The sequence below is a fragment of the Suncus etruscus genome, chromosome 6, assembly GCF_024139225.1.
Source record: "Suncus etruscus isolate mSunEtr1 chromosome 6, mSunEtr1.pri.cur, whole genome shotgun sequence".
Classification (NCBI taxonomy): Eukaryota; Metazoa; Chordata; class Mammalia; order Eulipotyphla; family Soricidae; genus Suncus; species Suncus etruscus.
Window position 1 is genome coordinate 510,970 of NC_064853.1, and position 27,829 is coordinate 538,798.

Sequence of the window (27,829 nt, forward strand, 5' to 3'; positions counted from 1 at the left end):
GATAAAATGGCTTTAACCTATGAAAGTTTAAGTATACACCATCTTGGGCCCGGAGAGATATCACAGCGGCGTTTGCCTGGCAAACAGCTGATCCAGGACCAAAGGTGGTTGGTTCGAATCCCAGTGTCCCATATGGTCCCCCGTGCCTGCCAGGAGCTATTTCTGAGCAGACAGCGAGGAGTAACCCCTGAGCAACGCCAGGTGTGGCCCAAAAACAAACAAACAAACAAAAAAAGCATACACCGTCTCAATCAGTTTAAGAAAGCATTCACTAAATATGAGCATCTACTGTATTAAACAGCGTGGTATCTGGAGTAATGAGGCGATTTTAACTCTCAGAGATTTTAAAAGAGTGACCAAAATCTGTCTCGATCCATCTCAATATTTACAATAAAAATTGTATTTCCATAAGCTGTCTCAGGACCAATTTTAAAAAAAACTGTATCACTCTGGAAAGATGGTTGAAGGTATACAATTGAATTGTGAAGTACTTGCAGGGGAAGAGACATTAGAATACAGAGACAAGTATAAGCATGCTAGATTACCATGTACTGTTTTAAGGATGATTAGGGACCTCGCTTTAGAGGTTTGGAAGAAGGTTGACTCTAGAGCCGAATATATTGGTAGCTATGCTAAGATGGTCCAGGGGCTACAAAGCCACAATTAGATTTTGGGGGGGTGTCACACCCAGTAGTGCTCAGGGGTTACTTCTGGCTCTATGCTCAGAAATCGCTCCTGGCAGGCTCTGGGGACCATATGGGATGCTGGGATTCGAACCAATGACCTTCTGCATAAAAGGCAAACGCCTTACCTCCATGCTATCTCTCCAGCCCCTCATAATTTATTTTTTCTAGGTAGATTTTCTAGGTAGATTAAAAATGCAGTTGAGAGAAAGGTAAAAGATATCGATTCCCAAAAAAGCCTGATAAGAACTTTAGTCATTGATAATGCTAATGGGCGGTGTCAAGCTCTATTACATCCTATAATAGAAAAGGAGTATGTAATGGAGGTACCAGCATGCTTGTAGAAATGTCAGCTATTACAATTATGCAACACCTAACCACCCTCCTCCCTGCAATAGTTCTAATAATTAGAATAAGTCTTTCTGGGACTTATTCAACTGTGCCAGTGACTTCTGCCAACCTGCCCTCACCCCCCACAGCTGCTCCTGTAACATCGTATACTATGCAGGTGCAGACTCCGGGAAATCAGGTCAATGGCATGACTTCATCTCCTGCCACTCGACCCTTAACAGCATAAGCTATTCAAATGCAGACCCCAGGGAATCAGGCTACAATTTAATCTAGGCTGAGACTTACAAAGAATTGCAAGGTGTTTATGAATTTTTTATTAATTGCTTGCAGAGTGCTGGGTTTACTATATATCCACAGAAAATATTCAGACCCTGCCTCTTTTCCAATACTTGGGATTTGTACTGGAGCATACTTTAGTACATCCACAAAATATTTCTATTTATCAGAAATATCTAAGGACTCTCAATGGCTTTTAACCTTCAAAACTATTAGGTCATATAAACTGGATCCACCCATCTCTGGAAATCTCAAACTCAAAACTCAGTAAAATTTTTGGTAATTTGGAAGGTAATCCGGATTTAAATAATCCCAGGTGCTTAACTCAAAAGGAGGAACAAGAATTATAAAAAAAAATTATGGATGGGCTTAAATAGTCCTATCGTACCAGGTATGTACCTGGAGAGAAAGTATGGCTTTTAATTTTTGCCATGCCTCTTTCTCCTACAGGTGCTATTGCTCAGATGTTAGGCCTCTAGATTGGGATTATTTGCATAACAAACAGCATGGCAAAAGTGTGCCTCTTTTGTAATTGGTAGCTGCTCTTATTATAAAGGCTAGGCTCAGAACAGTTTCCCTGTTAGGTTTTGATCTAGATATAATAGTGTTGACTATTCCTAAAAAAAATAAAATAGAATGCATAATATCTCTCAGTGAATCCCTACAACGGCCTTATCTGCATTTTCAGGAGAAATTCCTTCCACTATCCAACTGGAAAAGTCTGGGACTTCTTCAAAAGAACTGTGGTATCATCAATTATTTGCTCCTCTTCTATACCTGATGCCCCTGTGTTTTACATTGACAAGTCAGCATCAGGAAAAGGTGGTATACTGGCCCTTCACTGACAACAATAATTCGTACTATGAGCCTGATCAGAAAGTGCAGCTTGTTAATTTATATCACTTATTATCACATGTTCCAAAGCTATGTAATATAGTATTAGATTTAGCTTATGTGGTAGGTTTGTTTTCAAACATATAACTACCTCTTTAAATACTCATAATCAGGTTGTTCAAGATTTGCTACAGCAATTCCAAGTACTTTTACAAAAACTCTCTGAGCCTGTTTATCACTCAAAGTAGAATTCATTCTGGCCTCCTAGGGCCAAATGGCTAAAGGGAATGAAATTACTGATCGCCTACCCATGCCAATATTTAAGTCTCCTGCAGAAGAACATGAAGCATTATACAAATGCCTGTTGTTTGCATTTCAAATATGTTCCTTGGAGGCAGTCCAAAAAATAGTTGATACAGGTATCCATTGGCACCCTAGGGCCACCCCCAAAGGATTGCAAACTAATAAATGCATATCACACATGTTGATTTTTTTTCCCCTTAAAAACCCCACCTTCGGGCCCGGAGAGATAGCACAGCAGCGTTTGCCTTGCAAGCAAACACTCCAGGACCAAAGGTGGTTGGTTCGAATCCCGGTGTCCCATATGGTCCCCCGTGCCTGCCAGGAGCTATTTCTGAGCAGACAGCCTGAGCAATGCCAGGTGTGGCCCCCCCCAAAAAAAACAAAAAACAAAAAACCCCACCTTCATTTGGTGGTGGATACCTACTCACATTTTATATGTGGAATTCCAATGACTTCTGAAGGAGCTGAAGCAGTTTGAACCTTCATGTTACAATGCTTTTCTATTATGGGGTGGTCCCTGATCCATTAAGACAGGCAATGACCCAGCCTATGAAAGCAGAACTTTTCAATATTTTTTAAGGAATGGCAAACCAAACACATCATGGGTTTACCATATAAACCAACAGGACAAGCCATAGTCAAAAAAGCTCACAGGACTTTCAAAACTCAACTATTAAAATATAGAAAAAGTGGCATGCCACCCACTGACCTTCTGACTTAACATAATTTTTGCTAAACATATTAAATCTACATCAAGGAGAAAAATATGCTGCTGCAGAAAGACACTTTAAAGAAGATGCTCAGGTTCAAAAAAACAATTGATTCACCTAGATGGGTAAAAATGGAAAATACAAAGAGGATATCTTATGTTTCAACAGATGGCAAACCAGGCAAGAAACTCTTGGTCCTGCTTTGCTGTGTCAGAAGCACGATTCCTACAAATGAAATACTTCAGACACAAATGTAAGATAAAATGTTATCACTCCTCAGCACTGACACAGATCACTAGAATTGACGAGAACAGAAAACAGTCTATGACTTAAACAGGTAACTGGGTAATAATTTGACACCTCCCAGTAGAAACAAACTGTTGAAAATAGAAATAACCATTTCCAGGATCTTGATACTGTAGAAGAGCAAAGGGGTCCTGCTCTCACCGGACTTGATAATTTAGGAAACACTTGTTATTTGAAGTCAGTATTACAATGCATATATAATATCCTCAGTTTGACTGATTACTTTTAGCAGAACCAAAATAAAGAGGACATTAATAGATCAAATCCATAGGGACATAAAGAAAGACGGCAGAAGATTTTCTAAGTAGAAGCCTTGTGGGCAGAACAACATAGGATGTCAGCCCAAAAGGTTTTCTGATGACCATTGGAAAAGTAAAGTTTGCAGGAGACAATCAACAAGACCCACATGAACTACTTCTGTTCTTTATGGAAGGTCTTTACCAGGATTTGAAATTAAGTGGACAGGGTGGTCATATGGAGGAAAACAGTGATTATAAAAAGGGGGCACACGGGCCATTACAACAGAAGTGGGGAAAACTTGGATGACCCCCATCCATGGCCCAGAACTGAAACTTCGTTGCCGAAAATCCTTTTTCCAAAGATTTCGGCCTCCTCAGAAACTGATAAAAGGCTTTGGTTGGAAAAGTGCCAGGAAGAAAAATCTTCCCTAAACGGACTGACTCCTAAGTATGACCTTCAGCCTGAATTTGAATTTCGACTTTGAAAATTTCGGGCTGGACTTTTAACTTGAATAACTTCAAATTTGAACACCATTACGCCCCCAGTGAAGCTGTGGCCGAGAGCAGCGGCAGTGAAACCTGCTTCCAAAGTGCCACCCGGAGGGGAGAAAAGGCAGCTGCGATCATCAAACAACGCCCGTCCTGTGGCAAATAAGCAGCTAAAAGCTCCTAATCAGCCCAAAAGTGACAACGCATGCAGCTCAGCTCCATTCTGCTCTGCTCTGCTCCAGTCTGTAAAAGCCATGTGAAAACAGCGGCATAGAAAAGGCAAAATCGGCGAGTCTGAGACACTCCCTCCAGATCAGGAGAATGAAACTGTGGTGGGAGGTCAAACCCCTTGTTGATGGTTTCCAAGTCTAAGAATGACTCCCAGAAAGATAAATTGAATCCCATTCTTCCGTCCCCCCTTTTGGGGGAGACTTTGATAATTATATCCGGAGTAAATAATCAACGAATGCAAAAGATTAGGGGACCAAAGGTTCAGCAAAGAAAGTCTTTTGTCAGTTGCAGCCAGCTCCAAAAAGCAAACCGAACAAGCCGTCAGTTCTGGCAAAAGAGTTCTCTATGTCTCCCCAACAAGCTATTTATTTGTTTCTTTAATCACCCCCACCTGGAAGATCCAGGTGGGATGACGGGCAAAGACAATATTACAACAATTACACAACAATTCCCCTTTTTTTTGTAAACAAACAATAATAGTGTACAATACAATAACAATAATAATAATATAACACTAACCCCAAACACATAGTTACAAAAGCAAAACTTTAATGAAATATAACATCAATTTTATAAGATTAAAAACACTAATTACCATTAATTAAAACATTAATTACAATAATTACAAAAATACAGAATTAAATATACTTTAAAGGATTCTAATCATAAAAAATACAAATACAAAAGCTAAAATTTTTACCAAGTCAAAATTTACACTAAAAATATAGGGAGTATAGATCTCCTAAAAGTCCGACCAAAGACATTTGATGAATCAGGAAAGACGAGTTGTAACTTGATATAGGACACAGCACTGGAACAGTTAATGATGTATTCCTCAGTTCGATATCAGGAGGCTTGCAATTGTGATGAGATTCCTACAAATAAACTGTTAAGAACTAGGAAGAAAAGAGGAATTGTGAGAAATAATAAATAAATAATAAATAAAGTGTCAGGAAAAGAAAACCATAAACAAAATTTACAAAAACCGATAAACATGCAAATACATACTATACAAAAGTATGGGAAAAACACTCACTTATAATTGCCAGAAATATCTATTAGACAGGAATCAAAATAAAGCCAAAGAAAAAATTTGAATTGAATCAAAAAAAAAAGAAAAAACACTTTGAAAATACAATAATGAAAAAACTGTTTAAATGAATATTTTAGAATAACAAAAAATTATAGTAACGAAAAAAACTTTTTAAATCAAAGTCGAGTAAATCTAGATGATCAAGAATTTCATGTACAACATGACCATAAAATTCTATAATGCAAATATGAAACAATAAATATATTATAATCAGTCATCAATAATGAGCATTGTGAACAGAGTCTACCCAAAATTATGGTTATATCAAAACTATAATTATACCTCCATCTCAAAATCTATGTTGAGAGCAATAAAATACTGATGTTACAATGAAAAGTCAAAAGTTGCCAAATGAATATATATTGATGCACAATCATAAAGCAACATTAACATGATTAAGAATCTTTCTTCCATATAGGTCTTAAGTAACACAATATATTGCAGAATCATCTAATTAATAGTGACCTAAAACAATACTGAAATTAAGTCATAAATACATCATACAAACAACCATCTTATTCATTCCTATTAAGGAATCATACCTAAAAAATGACCAGTAAAACATCAATGATAATCGACAAATAAAGGAAATGATCATTAAGTATTCATAGTAGATCTCTGAGAAATATAAAACAAGATATATGCTGCTGTAGATTTTACCGATGCAATAGGGATTTTCTTTTTTTTTTTTTTTGGTTTTTGGGCCACACCTGGCGGTGCTCAGGGGTTACTCCTGGCTGTCTGCTCAGAAATAGCTCCTGGCAGGCATGGGGGACCATATGGGACACCGGGATTTGAACTAACCACCTTGGGTCCTGGATCAGCTGCTTGCAAGGCAAACACCGCTGTCCTATCTCTCCGGGCCCAGGGATTTTCTTGATCTTCTTATCATCAAAATTGATCCAATATTGTTCTGTGGCAATTTTACAATATGAAGTACAATGTCCATAATGAACTTGACCAAAATGATTTAATACTGATGATAAATTATATTTTTCAATTTTGTTATTATCTTCTTGAGTGAATTCTGCTAAATTGAGGTCTTCCAAAGGAAAATCCACATAAATGTATAATTTTTTAATCTGTTTTCCATCAAAAGCAAAACTTTTCAAATGAATTATCAATACGGGAGGTATTTTCCATAAATATGTTTTCTTTGAAAAATCCCTTTTAGTGTTGCAATTATTACAGTGAATTCTATTATTATCTCTCAAATCTTCTTCTTTAAAATATTCAACAAGGCATTCCTGTAAAGTACATTTATCTGCAGACTTGACAGCCAGGGACAACTGAACAAATGTTTCATAAACCTCAGACTTTTGGTAACATGTAAGACACTGTAGTATAGATTTAAACTGTCCTTGAAAGGTATCATAGATTATAGATTTGCAAGCTCTAAATTGTTCATATTTATCATTGTCTATAAAGTGTACAGTTTCATCTGTTATTGAATTTTTAAGCAAATCTTGATGTAGTCCTTCTATAAGAAACATTAATAATTCGTGAGGATCCTGTTGGTTATGTCCAGCAAATTGGTCATTGAGTAAAAAGCAAACCGAACAAGCCGTCAGTTCTGGCAAAAGAGTTCTCTGTCTCCCCAACAAGCTATTTATTTGTTTCCTTAATCACCCCCACCTGGAGGATCCAGGTGGGATGACAGGCATAAACAATATTATAACAATTACACAACAGAAACGGCTCAAGTTAATACAGCTGAAACCCCATGGAAGAAAGCCACGAGGTAAGAGCAGCGTGGGAAAAACCAGCGTCTGGACTTATGGTTTTAGGTGAAGGGTAGTTTACACATAGTTGGTGATGGTATAAGTTTTAGTTAGTTAGTGGTCTAAAAATTTAAAAAAAGGGGGGAGTAATACAGCTTAGCCCATTTAAAGATCTTAAAAAATAACTGCCTGCATCTAAGTTTATTCTGTCATGTTTTTGCTAATTTAATGTGCTTTATTGTTGTCCATAGTTAATGTTTCCATTGGTATAATATTCTACTGTGTATTTTTATGTATTGAGCCTGTTTTTAAAATGTATGGGCTGCATTTATGCTGTAGTACTTGTGTTTAGGGACGGTTAATAGGAACAGAAAGTTCCCCCAAAATAGTTTAAAAGTATAGGAACGTGAAAGTTCTGGGATAGTGCTTGGTAGAAAGCATTTTAAGTTACAAGTGTATGGTGTATTTTGCAGAAATGTTATTTTTAAGATAGGCTAATATATTAATTTTACACTTTAAAGGTTGCTGCTATGGAGATATTACCTGCGTTTGGCTATAGGTGGAAGTCACATAACTTATGCCTTTTGTCTTATGTAAAAAAAAGGGGGGGGGCAGATATGGCCTCATCCCCCCGTTCTTCCCAGGTAACTTGACCTTATCTGCAAGACCCCGCCCATTCTTGGGAGGAGTCTTGGAAAGTTTAGATAAGGATTTGACCAGAGAGAATTAGGGTCTTTTGGCCTTTTGGTCTTCGGCCAGGATGGAGAGAAAGAGCTAAGCTGCACGGCAAGCTAACGATAGCATGCATAAATGGTTGAGATTGACCACACATATGGTGGATAGGGTAAGAATAAAACTGATACTTCCTGGGCCCGGAGAGATAGCACAGCAGCGTTTGCCTTGCAAGCAGCCAGTCCAGGACCAAAGGTGGTTGGTTCGAATCCCGGTGTCCCATATGGTCCCCTGTGCCTGCCAGGAGCTATTTCTGAGCAGACAACCAGGAGTAACCCCTGAGCATCGCCAGGTGGCCCAAAAACAAACAAACAAAAAAAAAAACAAAAAAAAAAAACTGATACTTCCTGATGCCTGAGTGAGTCTGATTCCCGCCGCAACCACCTGAAGATAAAGACCTGACAGTTAATGGGGGATGGAGCCACGTGGTCCAGGGCCTAAGGACAATGTCCTCCATGTCCATCCAAGGCCATCTTAAGAGCTGTTTTGCAACAACCTAATCAAGGAAAGTGAAACACCCTTGGCAAAGGCACAAGCAGTCTAATGAGTCCATTACTACATCATTTTTTTTTCAAGGCCAGCTAAGATCCACAGTACAATGTCTCATGTGCCACCACTTCTCTCATACATCAGAGAATTTTAATCATTTATCATTGCCTCTGACACTACAGGCATGTGCAGGTTACAAGACTACCTTGAAATGTTTTTTGAAAAAGAACTTAAAAATAGTAATAGATACTACTACAGTTATTGTAAAAAATAACAAGATGCTCTCTATAAAGGCAGTCATTTTGAAATTATCTCCTGTACTAGTAATACATGTGAAACATTTTCTCTACAAAAGCAAAAAGATGGAAAAAAACTACAAACTTCAGTGGAATTTCCTTTAGAAGACTTTGAGTTATCACAATGTATCAGGAAATCTATGAATAACCCTGAACAATACAACTTATCCTCAGTTGTGAACTATTATGATGAATTGGAAAAGATTCAGCAAAGCAACATTGGTTCAAATTTGCTGATAAAGAAGTTTCTAAATTCTACAAACCAATTAAGTATTCCTTATATTCATTTTTATACCTCAAAAGGATTTTGGCAACAGAACAGATACAACTGTTATGACTAGTTAATTAAATTCTTTTTACAGATGTCTAAAATTACGTTCTAAAATTTTTATCGACAGGAAACCAGGCTACATGGGTTAGAAGATATAGACTTTCACTACAGTGCTCATTAGAATCTCTTAATGTCTTAATTGCTATTTTCATAATAACCTTTAATGGTTTTGTTTACAGTGGAAAGAAATTGTATATTTGGACTCCTAATGAAGTGCTCATTATGATGTCATAACCATTACTTTAATCTTTTTTCATTTGATTGTAACTGCTTACATGATTTTATATGTTTTCCAGAGATCCTTGGATGAGATATTTTAATACTCTGGACTCTTACCACAGGCTCAGTCACTGAGTATGCTATTTACCATTTATTTCTTATTCTTGCTGGGTTTTTATTATATCAAGTAACTTTGTTTCCAATTCTTTCTAGAAAATAACCTGGTTACTCAAAGTGGATGATACTATACTTCGAGGTACAGACTCCTTCTACAGTGCTCATTAATCATTTTACTTAATATTTTAAATTTCAAAATTATGATTGATTTGGAAATGTTCTGTGCTCAATCTAAATCTTAAAGCTTTTATTTTCAGCAAAGTTCTACTCCATCTACACAGAGTACTTCTAGAAGCTAGGATAGTTTTTCTCTGGACACGCCAGCTCTATATTGTAAAGCACTTGACCCATTTCACCTGGGTCAATTTTTCAGGTGTCAGCTTTGAATCGATCCTTGTGTACATTTAGGTGTGTGTTGAGTGTGAGTTTGGTGTCCACTTATGCATTTGTTTGATTCCAGGAGTGCTGAAAAGTTTCCTCAGTGCTGTTCACTTTTGTTTGTAATGCCTGTTCGGTGTTATCTCTACCTTTCATTCTATTTCTTTCTTTTGTTTTCTTTTTTTCTTTTTCTTTTTTTTTTGGGGGGGGGGGCACACCTGTTTCATGCTCAGGGGTTACTCCTGGCTAAGCGCTCAGAAATTGTCCCTGGCTTGGGGGGACCATATGGGACGCTGGGGGATCGAACCGCAGTCCTCCCTTGGCTATCGCTTGCAAGGCAGACACCTTACCTCTAGCGCCACCTCGTCGGCCCCCTTTCATTCTATTTCTATCCCTTTTTTTAACTTTTCATCTTCTGTTAACTTCTTTTTAGCCACTTTCTAATAGGCTGCTAGTGACACTCCCCACCTCCAGCTTTGTCACCCCATCCCCATCTTCCTGTATAACCTTACCTGATGGTAAGACCAGCCCATTTCTGGCAGAGGTCTCTCGTAGATTAGAAAAGGATTGCCTCAGGGGGCAGAAGGGGGATTCAGTGGGGGATTTAGAGAGGATTCAGCAAGAAGAATGGCTGGGAGAAGCAGGTTGAAATGGCAGGGCAGATGACAGCCTGCTTAAAAGGTTAACCTAGGTGGCTAGTGACTATTATTATTATTATTATTATTATTATTATTATTATTTATTGGTTTCAGGGTCACAGCAGCAGTTCTCAGGGGTTACTCATGGCTCTATGCTCAGAAATTGCTCCTGGCAGGCTCGGGGGATCATATAGGATGCCAGGATTCAAACGACCATCCTTCTGCATACAAGGCAAATGCCTTACCTATCTCTCTGGCCCCAGGGCCTATCTTTTTAATTTTTTATTTTTTAATTATGAGAACAAAGATGCAAAGAAAGAGGATGAGGTAAAGTTACAGTGGAAGGACAATCAGCCATAAACAGATTTCTCTGAAATCCCCTTGCTGATATCTGAACTTTGAACTTTCAGCAAATAACATTAAGAAAAATAAAACAGGGGCCGGGCGGTGGCGCTAGAGGTAAGGTGCCTGCCTTGCCTGCACTAGCCTTGGATGGACTGCCGTTCGATCCCCCAGTTTCCCATATGGTCCCCCAAGCCAGGAGCGACTTCTGAGCGGATAGCCAGGAGTAATTCCTGAGCAATATCAGGTGTGGCCCAAAAACCAAAAAAAAAAAAAAAAAAGAAAAAGAAAAAGAAAACAGAACCCATGTACAATTACTTTGTCCCACAAGTCCCCAGATTGTAATACATAATATTCTTAGCAGCACACAAAGCAATCTAAAGCCATAAAACTTATGTAACTTCTTAAACGTTGAAGGCAAAGTACTTTTTAACATTTCCATGCACATGCATATTAGTTTAAGTTAACCTCAAAAGTTTAAGTGGGTTGTTGTTCTTAAGGATTAGAGTCAAAGGAGCACAATAAAAAACGGTGTTAGAGTGGCAATTATTGTTTGCATAGGCCCACCAAAATATGAGGGACATGGATAGGAAAAGCCTTGGCCTAAATACAAAGAGACCCTACCCCTAAAGTTTCCTGGCATAAGACCAACTCTAGGCTCCAGGCAAACTAGTTTGTCCAATCCAAGTCATTTTCTGTAGTCTCAGGGCCTATTATTAATGAAGTTTCATGTCTCCTGAGACCTATCTGTGGATTGACCCTCCAGCTGGTACGGGTTGCAGGTGCATGGCCCAGGCCAACAGAAAAAGGCCTTTTACCATCCATCCATCTCACCCTCATCCTGCCCCATCCAGAATCCGATAATTAATATGTATTTCTACACAGCTTGACTCCTGTTTCCATCATGGGAAGATCACATCACCACTGCGAACCACCCACTGATAGAAGATGGCGGAAAGAATAGCATCACTGGCCTCTAAAATGTTCATGGTCCGCTTCAGTGACTCATCCTGCAAGATATCATCACTCTGGCTGCAGATGCTGTTGGAGTTGCTTGACTCATTAGGGTTGTGAATTATTCTCCACTGTCACATCGATATTGCTGATTGCTTCCCAGAAATTTTTTTAATCACTTCTCTCCACCTTAAAACTTTCAAGACTGAGCCCGGAGAGATAGCACAGCGGCGTTTGCCTTGCAAGCAGCCAATCCAGGACCAAAGGTGGTTGGTTCGAATCGCGGTGTCCAATATGGTCCCCCTTGCCTGCCAGGAGCTAGTTCTGAGCAGACAGCCAGGAGTAACCCCTGATCACTGCCGGGTGTGGCCCAAATACCAAAAAATAAAAAAAAAATCAAGATTATTAGGAGAGAGATCCTTAGCTTTAAAACATCCCTGGAACTGTGACTTCTGCCAACCAGTTTCTCAGGCTCCATGTTGACTATGTTACTGACAACAGAATAGATACCCAATCCTAAATATGCTATACACAGAGGGGAGTAGTTACACCAGTACTAAGGGGGGCAAATGAGGGTTATATGGGATGCATACTAGGAACAGGGGTGGAGGGTGGACAACAATGGTGGTGGAAATAGCCCAGATCCATTGTCACTATGTACCTTGTATATTACTGTGAAAGATTCGTAATTCACTTTGGTCACAATAAAAATCAATTTAAAAAATCTCCAAGGCCCTGGACGCACATGCGGAGAGAAAACAAAAGTCTCCAGAATTGTCACTATTTCCAACCAGTTTCTCAGGCTCCTCATGACTATGTTACTGACTGAAAATATGACTCAGAATTTATTTTCTTTGTCACTATTTAAATACTTACAAGAGTCATGTATGTTTTCTTTTCTTTCTATATACATTTTCTTTCTATTTAAATGGATATGTATCTTTTTGTATTTTGTTTAACTGTACTTGTTAACATCCTTATCTGCTATTGTATATTTTACTAAGTAATTTTATTCTTTTATTTAGAATAGTAAGAATTGTTTAGAATTTATTATAGATAGTCCCATTAAATTTGTATGTTACTTGTATAACCTGTTCACCAGAATCCTTTGGTGTTATTATTTTACCCCTAAGGTCCCACTGGTGTTCTGTGGCACAATTCTTTTTGCATGGACACACTAATCTTAGAAAATATGAGACTTCAAGGGAGATATTATCCATTAGGGATAAGAATTTAGTATTCTTTGGTTTTAGGAGGTCCTTTACTCTGAGCAATTGCTATAGTGATTTGTCTTAGATTTGATCATTCTCAGCTTCTCGAAAGTTATGGAGTGCCTTCCTCAACCAAGACACTAATACAAATGATGAGAAGTGTAGAGCTGTTTTCCTGCTCTATGGACTCGACCTTTACATTACTACCTCTGCCTCTGCTGAACATTCCCTTCGAAATAAAGAAGCAAGAAATGTTGACTGACCTGGAAAATTTGAAGGTGTCTACTATGAGCTGATTCACTGCAAAACTGTGAGGTTTAAACAAAAACGGCATAACTTGTGAAGTGTTTCATTAACATCTTGAAGACTTGTGACCTGATGGCAAAAACTGTATTGGTAGGGGAATCCAGTGGGGAACCCTTTTAGGTACAGTGAAGAGAGAACTTGTAGTTAGACAAATTAATCTGTTTGAAGCCTGTAGTTCATCTATGACAGGAGCTTATAGATTGGGACATCCTGTGGTTTTAGGCCAAAAGATTTTTTGCTTTCTAGATTTCAGATTTTCCTGCATCTATTCAAAAAATTGTGCTATCATGTTTTAATGTTTATCTTAAAATTAATCATATTGTTTTATTTTGTTCTGATTTTTAATCAGGTTAAAAACAACTTCTTGTGCTGGAGACATAGCATAGAGATAGGGCAATTGTTCCACTTCCACTTAGATGTTCTTTTTCCCTTGGAATTATATTAATTTTTGCTACCTCTTATTTTTGCACTTTTTCTAAAATAGAAGATATGAGATTATGGAATTTGTCTTGTTCTACATCAATCTATTACACATTGTTACTTATTGGATGGAATTCTCTTTGAATGTAAAGCCTTGGATTGGTGTGGGAACCTTCCAACTTTCCAGGTGTGATGTTCTCCCCTGAGATTAAAGGCTTGTTTGGAAAGAATAAAGAGCTATTTCATTTTCATTTTCCAGGTCTTAGAAAGTGCCTTGAAATGATGGCCACAATCGACGGTAAACTGGGAATATTTCAAAGCCTTTCTCTATACATAAGTGTGTGTGTGTGTGTGTGTGTATGTGTGTATACTATTTTCCAAACTGCTGTTTGATTACAGATTCATGATTTGCCAGAGTTCGAGGGTTGGAACCTGATGGATTAATTCAATAATCTATATTCAGCAATTCAGGTGTATAAGTCACATTATCTATAATAAGGTTCCAAGGGTAAATGTGCCCACAGGAGTTCTTTCAGGACCAAAAATATTACAATGCTGTTATAACTCTTGTCCTACTTTGTTCCAAGAATTATCATTCAAAATACCTTGCTTAGGAAATTAGGGATAACTTCCCTTACATGATCCAAAAATGCACTGATCTGAGTTGAAGCGACAGCACATCAGTTCGGCATTTGCCCTGCATGAAGCCAAACTGGGATGGATCCTGGTTTGGTTCCTAGCATCCCATATGGTCCTCCAAGACTGCCAGGATAATTTGCGGGGACAGTGCAGGAATAATCCCTGATCTTGCCAGATAAAGCCGAAAAAATGAACACACACAAAAACACACACAGCATTAATCTGTATTTCTTTCAGTCTTTTTCATTTATTTATCAACATAAACTGCAAAGTTTGAGCCAACAACTGTTGATGGCTTATAGACTATCCCATACTTACTCCCTATGAGATATACATAATACCCAGAACAAAATTTCCAATTAATATTCACAATGAGTCTATGAAGGGTGGAGGCTCATTAGTAGATCTCTTGTGCTCCTGTCACTGTTCAGGAGCCAGAATGCCTACCCAGGGAAACCCCAGGTAAAACCTGAGAGAGAGAATGGTACCTAGACAACAGGGTAGGAAAAATTGCATGGAAAAATACAGCAAATTTATTAGAACAAGCTCTACAATTTATCGCATAACAAGGCACACCTAACATTTGTACATAAAATCGAAACTTATGGGCATATGCCACCCTAAGCAATCTTACTTTATGCCATCCTTAGCAATCCTGCTTCCTTCTATGGTTCATAAAAACATGAGACCAAAAAAGAAGAGGCTGTGGTCCTCCATCATGGCCATAGCAGAGCAGTTGCAGCCCGCTCCCTGAAGGGACTTTTACACCAGGACAGTTCTGTGATCACACTGAGAACCCTGCAAGTTCTACAAAGTTCTCAAAGCAGGGGCTGCCTGAGAAGGATCCCAATATGAGGATCCTGGGTTTAGTCTCTGATACTGCATGCTGCCATCTGCTGCAGTAGAAGACATTTCCAAAAACAGAATGACTCTTGAGCACCAAGAAAATCTTTTGGGGCCACACCTAGTGGTGGTCAGGGTGTTCCCCTGGGTCTTTAAGTAGGAATTACTCCCGATGGTCTTGAGAGACCTTGAGATGCTTGGTATAGAACACTGGTCAGCCATGTACAGGACAATTGCCCTATCACTATGCTATCTTTCCAGCGCAAGAAATTGTTTTTAACCAGAACAAAATAAAACAGAATATGATTAATCTTAAGATATATTCTTCAGGGGCTGGAGTGGTGGTGATATAGGTAAGGTATCTGCTTTGACTGTGCTAGCCTAGGACAGACCACAGTTCAATCCCCTGGCATCCCATATGGTCTCCAAAGCAAGGAGTGATTTCTGAGCACAAAGCTAGATGTAACCACTGAGAAACACTGGGTGTGGCCAGAAAAATATGTATCTTCAAAATGCTAAAAATGCTACAGACTTGGGCTGGAGAGATAGCACGGAGGTAAGGCATTTGTCTACATACACATCCCAGTATCCCATATGGTCCCCTGAGCCTGCCAGGAGTGATTTCTGAGTTCAGAGCCAGGAGTAACCCCTGAGCATCATCTGGTGTGACCGAAAACCAGGGGAAAATGCTACAGACTTTTTCACAGGTTAATGGAATAAAAGACCTCTCCAAAACTAAAGAGTTACAACAGGAGGGACTAGAGAGATAGTACAGGACGTAAGGTGCTGACTCCAAAGTGAATCCTGGGCACCAAATATGGTTTCCGAGCATTGCCAGGAGTTGTATGGTAGCACAGACCCATAACTTCTGAGCAGCAGTGGATGTGACCTCACTCTCCAACACCCCAGTTATAGGAAAAGGGCATTTAGGGCCTGGATCCAGAGCACAGTGTGTTGGGCCCTTGCCTAGGATGCAGCCAACTTGAGTTTGATATCTGGCATACAATATGGTTGGTGTCTAACCACTGCAAGAATTCCTAAGCAATGCTTCTTTTGACAAAAAATGAATTAAATTAAATGCTCTTCAGGACATTTCTATTTCCATACATATAGTATTAAGAAAAGTGAACCCAGGTCAGCCTCAGTTTAATCTCCAGCATCCTATATGGTCTGCTGACCACTGAAAGAATTCCTGAGCAATGCTGCTTTGACAAAAAATTAATTAAGTTAAATGCTTTCCAGGCCATCACATAGTATTAAGAAGGGTAAATAATCTCACATGGGTCAACCCATTTGAGTCTCCAGCATCCCAAGTGGTCTCCTAAACACTTCCAACACTGATCTCAGATTGCAGAGCCAGGTATAATTCCAGAGAACCACTATGCATGGCCTGAAAAGGAAAAAGAAAAAAATGTGCTTTCCTTAGTAAAACATGAGTCTGAGTATTATTTTGGGGTCCATGGTGATGCTGAAGAAACCTTGGGCCGGTCTTGCTGAATCATATGCAGCCCAATATTGAAGTAGCGTCAGCCATATGAAAAACAAGTCTTATATACTATCTTTACCCAGAGTTTGTTTTTTGTAAAAATAAACCATGCTAATCACATGTAATATTTTTTGATGTCAGAGATGATGTGTGGTCACAAAGATACAAAGCAGGTGCCTCATCAATGACAAATTTTCTGCACCAAGGCTAAGTTAGTTTTTTGTTTTGGGGCCATACTTGGTAGCACTAGATTTCATTCCAGTCCTTGAGGACCATGTAATGCTAAGAATTGAACCTTACAATTAACACTCATGACAAGAAAGCACTGAGATAGATCTATCTCCCTGATCCCTGCAGGCTAGGGTTTTGAAGCTAATTTTTTGCCTTTTGTTCCTTGTGTTAATGTAGTTTTGATGATGGTAATTGCATACATGGCTAAGATGTTCACATATTTCGATCTGTGGTGTTCACTGTGTGAGGTGGTCACATATCAAGATGATGTGCTTATATACTTAACACAAGGTGTGCATTCTCTTAGCTTCACTCATTACAGTGCATATGGTGGCTAGTGACCTCAGTGAAATTCACGCAAATTATGATTGGCATACTTACAATCACTGCAGTACTTGTACATGCTTGCCAGAGGTCATGTGCTGATCAAGACACTTGCGTATCTGTTATATAGTGGTGATGCTTCATAGAGCTATAATGCCCACTGCTGGTGCTCATAAAAATAATTACACTGTAATTTAATCGCTGGGTCTTAAAAACAGCAAGACTCAAAACATTTTAAAAACATTCAGAAGTGGTAATAATACAGTAAGCACCTGCCTTACATGCAGCAAGCTCTTGGTTTCTGGCACCCCATCATGTCCCTTTAACACTGCAAGAGTAATCCAGAACACACAACCAGGAGTAACCCCTAAGCAGTGCTGATTTGGCCCCAAACACGCCCCACAATTCAAAATATAAAAACAAGAGAAATGGGGGCAGGAGAGTTAGCTCGGAGGTAGGGCGTTTGCCTTGCTTCCAGGACAGTGGTTCGAATCCCGGCATTCCATATGGTCCCGAGCCTGCCAGGAGCGATTTCTGAGCATAGAGCTAGGAGTAACCGGCAAGGTGGCGCTAGAGGTAAGGTGTCTGCCTTGCAAGCGCTAGCCAAGTAATGACCGCGATTCGATACCCCAGTGTCCCATATGGTCCCACCAAGCCAGGGGCAATTTCTGAGCTCTTAGCCATGAATAACCGCTGAGCAACAAATGTGTGTGCCCCCCCCCCAAAAAAAAGACATTTTTAAGGGCTGGGAGAGATAGCACAACGGTGTTTGCCTTGCAAGCAGCCAATCCAGGACCAAAGGTGGTTGGTTCGAATCCCGGTGTCCCATATGGTCCCCTGTGCCTGCCAGGAGCTATTTCTGAGCAGACAGCCAGGAGTAACCCCTGAGCACCGCTGGGTGTGGCCCAAAAATTAAAAAAAAAAAAAAAAAGGAATGCAGCCATAGTGAGAATACAGTGTGGTAGGAAACTTGACAGGCACACTACTGACAGTTTAGATCCCTGGCACCCCATATGGTTCCATGAGTACTGCACTTTCTGAATCTGTGATAATAGGAATAAAACAAAGTCTCTCTGCTATAACTCCAGGCCCCTAAATGTGTTTTAAGATTTTAGGAACAACAAAGAACAATGCTCAAGAGACCAGGGACCACTTTTGGTCAAGTTGGAAGACATGAAGTGACAAGGATGGATCAATACGCAGCACATGTGCAAGTAATGTGTTCTATCACTTGAGCTCTCTCCATGACCTCATGCTATGTTTAGAGACAGTATCTTTGGTTAGTATCTCTCCTTGAAGTCAACTTTAGAAGTTTGTGCAGACACAGGTCAGATAGCCCTTCCTCAAACATGCTGAAGTGTGAGTTTGAAGAAAAATATACCAAAGTTCAGAAACATTGTCTTGTCGGTCTGTTCCCACTTGAGGTTCACTTCACCAAGATTGTGAACAGGTCTGTTTTTCTACAGTCTTGGTCACCCTCACTTAACGAATTATGGTTCCTAGAAAGCTGGCAATGCCCTTTCATCAGCAGTTGTCGAGTCCAAGAGACTGACTGGAAGAATGGAATGGAGTCAGCTGGTTACATACCTCTTGCCTCAGCTCCTGCTTCCTATGTAGCCGGTATGCAGTCCTGCCCCTCTGAAAATAAGCTTTTTGTGGAGGCATTAGGAATAGCAGTGGCAGTGGATGCATACATTTAGCCTAGAGATAGGAGTTCTTGGTGAAGGTGTCTCTGCTGTCTTTTAAGAGACAGAAACTTGAGATCAGTGGATGCAGGATTGTCCCAGTTCTGAGCTTCCTCCTGCAGCAGGATAAAGAGCAACCTACTAACATGAGTGGTAAGCTCATGGATAATATCCTGTAGCAGAAGATTGAAGCCAAAATCCTTTTAATGACTTAGATTTGGAGTCACACACTCCTATTTCAAGAGGCTGTTGTTGCAGGGAATATGGAGACACCCTGAAGACTGGTCACTTTATTTATGTCTTTTATTCCTTATGGGGAGGAAAGGAAAGGCTGCTGCAACTCTTCAGAGCAATGGCTCTACCCACTAGGGTCACTTTTTAGTGGGAAAAGGATGTGAAATTCATCTGAAAGCTTCTAATTCCCCTCACACTCATTTTCTGTTCTTAGAAGATTGCTCTATTTCTCCTCCATCCAAGATAGCTCAGCTGAAGTTACAAAATAAGAAGTGTGCTGATCCCTAAATGAAGCTGCCCTTAAGCACATGACACACCTTCTACTCCTAAAAGCATCCAAGAGAAGTGAACATATAAAAAATGTTTCTTATCAAAGTTTTGGTGCTGGAGTGATGGTTCACTGGGTAGATCAATTGCTTTGCACATGGTTTATAAGCCAACACCCATCTTCATACACACACACGTGCGCACGCGCGCATACACACACACACACGTCTGAGCAAAAAGCAGTCACCCTCAGTACTGCCAGGAGTCACCCCAAAGCAAAACACAATCAAATATACCTTACTTCATAGAAATTCTGGAATTTTGTCAACAACTCGAGCTTAAATGTGTAATTTCTTGTCCTGGCCCTAGTATTCAACTGATTAACAAATTAACCTGACTGCTCTCACTTTCTCAGGGACTGATTCTGTTTAGAGTTGTGATAGCATTTTTCCATTTATTCTATACCCCGCTACTTTCAAAGGGAATGTAATTACTAATGACCAGAAAGACATGAAGACAAAGTTTCTTAGAGCACTGGGTAAAATATGCAAGTAGGATGACAGTACATTTCCATAACTGGCCAAATCCTCAGCTATATTATGGAGTGTGGGGTGATTGCATTGCTGTGGCAGCTGTTGATTACTGTTCATTAGTCACCACTACTTTAAACATGGGGCTTCTCACTTGTGTGTTCTCTGGTGTCTGATGAGACCTAACAGATGACTAAAGCCAGACCCATACACCCCTCAAATATGGGGCTTCTCACTGGAGTGTGTCCTCTGATGTGTCTTCAGAGCTGAACTCACTGTAAAGCCTTGCCCACATTCCCGGCAAAACTAGGGCTTTTCCCGTGTGTCCTCTTATGTGAGCTGAGATGTGACCCCTGACTGAAGCTTTGTCCACACTCACTGCAAACATAGGGCTTCTCTCCTGTGTGTGTCGTCTGGTGGCTGATGAGATCTGATGTCCGACTAAAGCCTCGCCCACATTGACTGCAAATATAGGGTTTCTCCCTTCTGTGTCTCCTCTGGTGTACAATGAGATTTGACTGCTCACTAAAGCCTCGCCCACAATCACTGCAAACATAGGGCTTCTCCCCTGTGTGTGTCCTCTGGTGGTTGATGAGATGTGACCTCTGACTGAAACCTCGTCCACAATCACTGCAAACATAGGGCTTTTCCCCTGTGTGTGTCCTCTGGTGGCTGATGAGATCTGATGTCCGAATGAAGCCTCGCCCACATTGACTGCAAATATAGGGTTTCTCCCCTGTGTGTCTCCTCTGGTGTACAATGAGATTTGACTGCTCACTAAAGCCTCGCCCACAATCACTGCAAACATAGGGCTTCTCCCCTGTGTGTGTCCTCTGGTGGTTGATGAGATATGACCTCTGACTGAAGCCTCGCCCACAATCAATGCAAACATAGGGCTTTTCCCCTGTGTGTGTCCTCTTGTGTGAAATGAGTTGCGACCCTTTAATGAAACTTCGTCCACACTCAGTGCAAACATAGGGGTTCTCCCCTATGTATCTCCTCTGGTGTACTTTGAGAGATGAGCTGTCAATGAAGCCTCGCCCACATACCCTGCAAACAAAGGGCTTCTCCCCTGTGTGTGTCCTCATATGAGTGGTGAGATATGACTTCCGACTGAACCCTCGCCCACATTCACTGCAAACATATGGCTTTTCCCCTGTGTGTGTCCTCAGGTGTGTGATGAGAGTAGATGCCTGAGCAAAGCCTCGCCCACACTCCCTGCAAACGTAAGGCTTCTCCCCTGTGTGTGTCCTCTGGTGCATGATAAGATTTGATACCTGACTGAAGCCTCGCCCACACTCCCTGCAAATATAGGGCTTCTCCCCTGAGTGTGTCCTCTGGTGTGCCTTCAGAGCTGAACTCACTGTAAAGCCTTGCCCACATTCACTGCAAATATAGGGCTTCTCCCCTGTGTGTCTCCTCTGATGTCTGATGAGACCTGACAGCTCACTGAAGTCTTGCCCACACTCACTGCAAACATAGGGCTTTTCCCCTGTGCGTGTCCTCTTGTGCGAGATAAGAGCTGACCCCTCACTGAAGCTTTCTCCACACTCATTGGGAACATAGGGTTTCTCCCCTTTGTGTTTACTCTGGTGTTTGATGAGATTTGAAAGCATACTGAACACTTGCTCACACTCCCTGGAAATAGGAATTCCCCCTAGAGTGTCCCCTCTGGTGGCGGACGAGTTTTCACTTCTGACTGAAACCTCAGCCACACTCCCTGCCAAACATGGGTCTTCTCCTTTGTTTGAGTCCTCTGGTGGGTGATGAGATTTGATCCATCACTCAAGCCTTGCACAGGCCTTACATACTTGCCTCTTTAAATTCTTGACATTCTTATTCCTGCAATTGTGTGTTGTGTCCCTTGGATCTGCTTTCTGGCCTGTGTGAGTTTCTTCCTCATGTTTATTAGAGCTCCCTCTTTTACTATGTTTAGTCTAGATATTGTTGCTGAAATTCTTTGATGCCTTATCTTCTTAGCCAAAGGTATGAAGTTTTCTGCTTTTGATTTGCATGTATGTCATTCCTTCATTCGTCAACTTGGTAATTACATGAATCAGAATGTGGCTGACTGTGGTTCTGCTCACGTGGACAATAATTCTCTGATCGAGGATGCTTTCTTGCAGATGTTCCTAGAAAGATCCCAGAAGGATGGCGAAGTTTCATGTGACAATTGAGGAAGTTCAGAATGGAGGTCAGAGAAGGGACATGGATGGATTTCCGGTTTTGGTCCTGCTGAAAAAGGAAGGTTTTAGGTAGAGTGAATGTTGGCAAGGCCATCGGAATCATAGCTCTATCTCTTGATAAAGTCTGTTCTAGCTTTTCCTTATTTTGTTGTAAGAAAAGAAAAAAAACCTTCATGCTTCTAGTCTGGTGTTTTAGAGTGGTTGGATTTTGCGGCCACACCCAGAGATGCCCACAGCTTGCTCTTGGCTCTGTCTCTGCGATCACTTCTAACAGGCTTTGAGGACTGAATGGAGTGCTGTACTATACCTCTATCCATAAAAAGAGTTTCCTCATAACATCTGCATTCTGTGCAAAATTGAGAAAGTTCGTAACCAGAAATTTTTCTTTTTTGTCTTTGGCCAAAACTCAGTGCTCAGGGGTCACTCCTGTTTTTGCATTCAGCAAGAACTCCTGGCTGGCTGGCTGGGAAATTCCTATAGGGTGCCGAGGATTTAACCTAGATTAGTGCATGGAAGGCAACACCCTATCAACTGCACTACTACTTTAAACTCTATTCTGGTTTCTGGTAATTTTGACATAAGATCTTAAGACATGGCCGGTGTGGTGGCGCTAGAGGTAAGGTTTCTGCCTTGTCAGCGCTAGCCTAGGACAACCGTGGTTCGATCTCCCGGCATCCCATATGGTCCTCCAAGCCAGGAGTGACTTCTGAGTGCATAGCCATGAGTAAACCCTGAGCATTACCCGGTGTGGCCCAAAACCAAAAAAAAAAAAAAAAAAAAAACTTAAGACACTAGATTTTTCTGTACACAGCACCCTGAAACCATAATACTTTGTGATGTGGTTTCAAAAGATATTTCACTCTCCTGAGTTATAGTGACACTGGATTTCATGGGGTGAAATCATCTTCAATGAGGGCCGGAGCTATACCACAGTAATAGTGCGTTTGCCTTCTATGCTGCTGATCCAGGACAGACCTGGGTTCAATATCTGGTGTCCCATTTGGCCCCCTGAGGAGAAGCGATTTCTGAGCACATAGTCAGGAATGACCCCTGAACATTACCAGGTATGGCCCATCAAAAAAAATTCATCCTCAGTGACTTCCTCTGAGGGGAGAGATATTAATGTGATTAGGAAGCACCTACCTAGGAGTTTTACCAACAGAGCCAGGATTGGGTTATGGTTAGAGATTTTATGTGAATTAATATAAATGTGAGTCTTGCCATCTAAAATGGTATTTTAGGGGCAAAAGACATAGTACACAGTTTACGGTTTATGCCTAGCCTGTGACCAATAATACCAGCTCTATTCATAACACTTTTTTTTTATTAGTCCCCCAAGCACTGCCAACAGTGATCTCTGACCACAAATCAGAGTAATCCCAGGCCGGAGAGATAGCACAGCAGCGTTTGGCTTCCAAACAGCAGACCCAGGTTCGAATCCCAGTGTCCCATATGGTTCCCTGTGCCTGCCAGGAGCTATTTCTAAACAGATAACCAGGAGTAACCCCTGAGCATCACCGGGTGTGGCCCAATATGAAAAAAAGAAAAGTAATCCCTGTATATTCGTAGCTGTAGCCCAACTTCTGTCTCCAAAAAGCCCAAAAGTCATATTTTGAGACAGAATCGTAATTCAAGTGGCAGGGCCTAGTTTTGATCCTCAAGAATTGTGAGGCCCTGGAAACACTGCTGGGTCTGCCTAATAACCCTGACCACAATGAAAAATTGCATACAGCTTAGAATCCCATAACTACATAATCCCCCAGCATCTCTGAGAGTCAGTCAGAAACACTGCATCTTGAATAGCCTCTGAATCCCAATAAGAACAACCAGTGTTGGCATGGATGCAGGGAGAAAGGAAACCTGATTCACTGTTGAATGTCGTCTAGTCCAGCCTTTCTGGAAAACAATACGGATATGCCTCCAAAAAGTAGGAATGTAACTCATATATGCTTTAGCAATATCATTCCTAGGAAACAAAAAAACACAGGCACGCTCTAGGAATACAAAACACAGCACAGGCACAGGGCACACCATCTCAGCGCCTTAGTCCCTACAGCTCTGTGCATGCAGGAATCAGGGAACAGATACCAGAAATCCGACTTTGCCAGGAGACATACAAGAATGACCCCTTGGATGGGGCACAGTAATGGTGCAGCAATAAGACATTTGCCTTGCAGCACGCAACTGACCTAGGATCCCCCCAGTGTCCCATATGGGCCCCCAAGCCAGGAACAATTTCTGAGCGCATAGCCAGGAGTAACCCAACTGTGGCCCAAAACAAACAAAACAAACAAATAACAAAAAGCAAGAATGACCACTCGGCCGATGCCATCACTGTGCCTTCGCCACCACTGGGCAGTACATTCACTATATACACACTGGACATAACATCACTGCCCTACAAACCCCACTGACACTGAAGACTACAACAGATCTGGCTAGGCAGAGCAGGCCCATCTCTCTACTCCCTTTAAAAATATATAGCCCCAAAACCCAACCAACTAGACTCTATCACATCTACCATACTCGGGTTAACAGGTGCACTCCAAGAAAATAAGCCTTAAAATAGATCTACTTCCAATCACCTACTAAACAACCAGACCATTAAAAAATCAAAAAACAAACAAACACCACAACAAGCCTGAAAACCCAGTACCCTAACCCACCCTATGCAAAGAACAATGATAAACTAAGGAAGATACAGCAGCAGGGGATATAGAGAGAAATCCTAATAGATTCCCAAGTCCTCCAAAACGTACAAACTTTATAGATAAGGACATAAATCAGTAAGTCAGAAGACAAAAGAGAAACACAGAATGGTAGCACTATTCTGAAACACCTAGAACATATATTTTATACACAACTAATACCTAACAGTCAAATAACAGGGTTTAACAGGGTAGAAACTCCGAACACTGTAATAGTCAACATATACGTGGGAGCAGTGTCCAAAATACATGAAAAAGGAACAACACAAACTCTTGACTACACATTATGCCACAAAGAAAACAGCAACAACAGAAACAGCAGCATAGAGAGAACAGGTATGTAATCAGACTTCTACAACAAAGGCCACAATAATCCCTTAGAGATCGTATACAGGAACACAAGTATAGAACACCACGGGAAATCACTGACTGCAATGGCAACATACCATAACACTATGTTTTGATGCCTTTATCTTACTATATTTTAAATAACCTCTCAGCTTTTCTGTCCATAGGTGCCCTTGGATACAAAGGGCAGACAAACTAAGATGGCAACTTGGGATACCACACGAGATACCATACTTTGCTTGCACTACGAGATGGCCACGAGAAAACTCTTTAACATACACTTTATCTCTAGGTTATACCTTCTTTTAGGAATTGAAGCATGTGACCAGTCAGACCACCGAAGCAGTACCTGCGACATACAGACTTAAACTACAGGCTCTATTCATCAAACACATTCAACCAAACCAGCATTCTCTTGCTATTCTCTCCTCTCTTCTCACTACTTTTTTTTCTTTTCTATTCTTCTCTTTACTTTTTTCCCTTTCTCTTCTCCCTTTCTTTCTAAGGTATTTTCTCTTTTCTCTCCCTTCATACCCCTCCCATATACCTTCCCCTTTCTCCCCTCCGGAAATCCAACTATCCCTTCACCCCTCAATCCCATCCAGATCTCCCACCATATTAAAACTCTTCACCCTCAGTCCTTAATTTATTAGGCATCAAGATCGACCTCCTACCCAACGAACCAGTACCCAGCACCCAGGCGAGGGGACACCCAGTCAAACCCACACCTCATCTCCTGCAAGAAAAGACAGCCAAGTCCCCTGCGGACTCATGCTGCAAGGCCCTCCCTACCAACTCCCCCTAACGTGGACTGTTTCTTGAAACCGGACCTAGGTCCAAAAGTATCCCCAATGCAAGAACTCTTCCAAGACCTCCCTGCCGCAAATTTTTACCAATCTGAAGAAGGTCAGGGGGTGTGATAGGAAGATGCCTGGGAACCCACACACCACAAGAAAAACCCAAAAGACAATGGGAAAAACTGTACTTCCAACATAGGCATAAGACCTGTAATACACCACCTATTTACCTGCTCTCCCCCAAATGTAAGGTAGTCTTTTGCACCACTTTGGTCCTTTAAAAACTTCGCTAACTCATTTTATTACTTTTTTTTAAATTAATTTATTTATTTTTTAAATGTCTGTCCTACATATACATTTGTGAGCACATACATTTTTATTTCCTTTTTTTATCGTTTTTGGGTATGTGACCTGTTTCTGTTATCCCCTCTGTCCACCCCCAAATACACCGACAATATAATGTAGCACCACTTCCCCCTGCAAAGGCACACTAAATAAAGGGGAAATCTTACATATAAAAAAAAAGAGCTCTTATCTACTAGAGATAGGAACTCATAGTTGTTTACAATACAGGGATATCTCCTACCTTGAAAATATGTCATGTGGAATCAACTTAGACCTCAGGTGATTAGATACCATTCATCCAGCCTTGAACCCTGGAACCCAGACATAGAAACGGCACAGCTCTTCACAACAGCTGCAGGAAACAAATTCCATCCGGGACAGCCTTAATACTGCAGGGTCAACAACAAGGGCCAGCTCTAACATGATATCCTGACGAGGAAAATGTGAACAACTTGACCTTAGAGCAGATTAGCCTACCTTACCAGCTAACGACAAGACAAAACCAGAAGACTTGGCACCCTTTGGTAGGTCCAAAAGCCAAGATCGCGATTTACAGATGACTGGCTGCTAGACCCATGACCAGACTGTATACATCTTGGGACCAATAAAAAAGCCCTAGTTTAGGGTTTGAACTATGACCTGCAAAATAATCATGATCCCCAGTCCCAAAGGTCTGGCAGAGACAATTGTAACAAAATGGGGCTTCTGGAAGCACAAAGAAAGACGCTATCCTAGGTGCCATCCTAGGTTCAGTGCAAAGACCAAGATCACCAACCACAGAAGATGGATTAAAATGATACTGAGGTAACAGAACCTCTAGAACCACAACGACTGACTTCATCATAAGTCCCACCTCAGGAGCTGTGAAGATACTGAGACCTCTAAACACAGAGCTCTGATTGTATCACCCTGAACAGAGCAGAAGTCTTCTACACACCACAAAAACACCACCGGGAGAGTAAATGATCCTGAGCAAAGTCTAGAGTTGATCCCATGACAGTATACTCCAAGGACGGAGAAACCCCATATTTCTTAGGCCAAGTGAATTCCTTTTCGAATGACCCCAATATTTACTGTGCCAGGGCTGGAGAAAAAAAAACAAAAATACAAAAAGCACAAAACCTTGGTTATTTTTTATATATATATCTTTTTTTTACCTTCATTTATTATTGTTATTATTATTTTTATTTACCTATCTATTTTGGTCTATTTCTCTGTTTGGGGGTGATTATTGAAATTGTTGTCCCCAATTATACTTATTTTTTTTTCTTCCTTTCTTTTCTTTCGTTATATGCTATGCCATGTTTCTTATTTCAAGACCATGGCGTGTTTTTTGTTTGTTTGTTTGTTTTTGTTTATTTTGTTTTGTTTTTTGTTTGTTTTTTGTGGTGCTTATCAATATAGCTGAAGTCCTCCCTGGATATTTGACACTTCTTTTGGTACTGGTGGAGTGTTTCACCTTCTTTTTCTCCTCCATCTCCCAAATCGATGATGAGAGCCTCTAGAAGGATTCCGCCCATTTTCGGGGTATTAGACT

The 27,829-nt window shown here is 40.7% G+C and overlaps 1 protein-coding gene across 1 annotated transcript in view; it reads right to left on the reverse strand.

The window, feature by feature from the left end:
* Nucleotides 1-21,718, reverse strand: part of LOC126010906 (histone-lysine N-methyltransferase PRDM9-like) — a 100,649-nt gene extending 78,931 nt beyond the window's left edge. The window contains exon 1 of the mRNA XM_049774504.1: nucleotides 21,186-21,718. Within this exon, the coding sequence (XP_049630461.1) occupies nucleotides 21,186-21,524 (339 nt within the window). The 5' untranslated portion in view covers nucleotides 21,525-21,718. The remainder of the gene's footprint in view (nucleotides 1-21,185) is intronic.
* Between the last annotated feature and the right edge of the window lie 6,111 nt (nucleotides 21,719-27,829).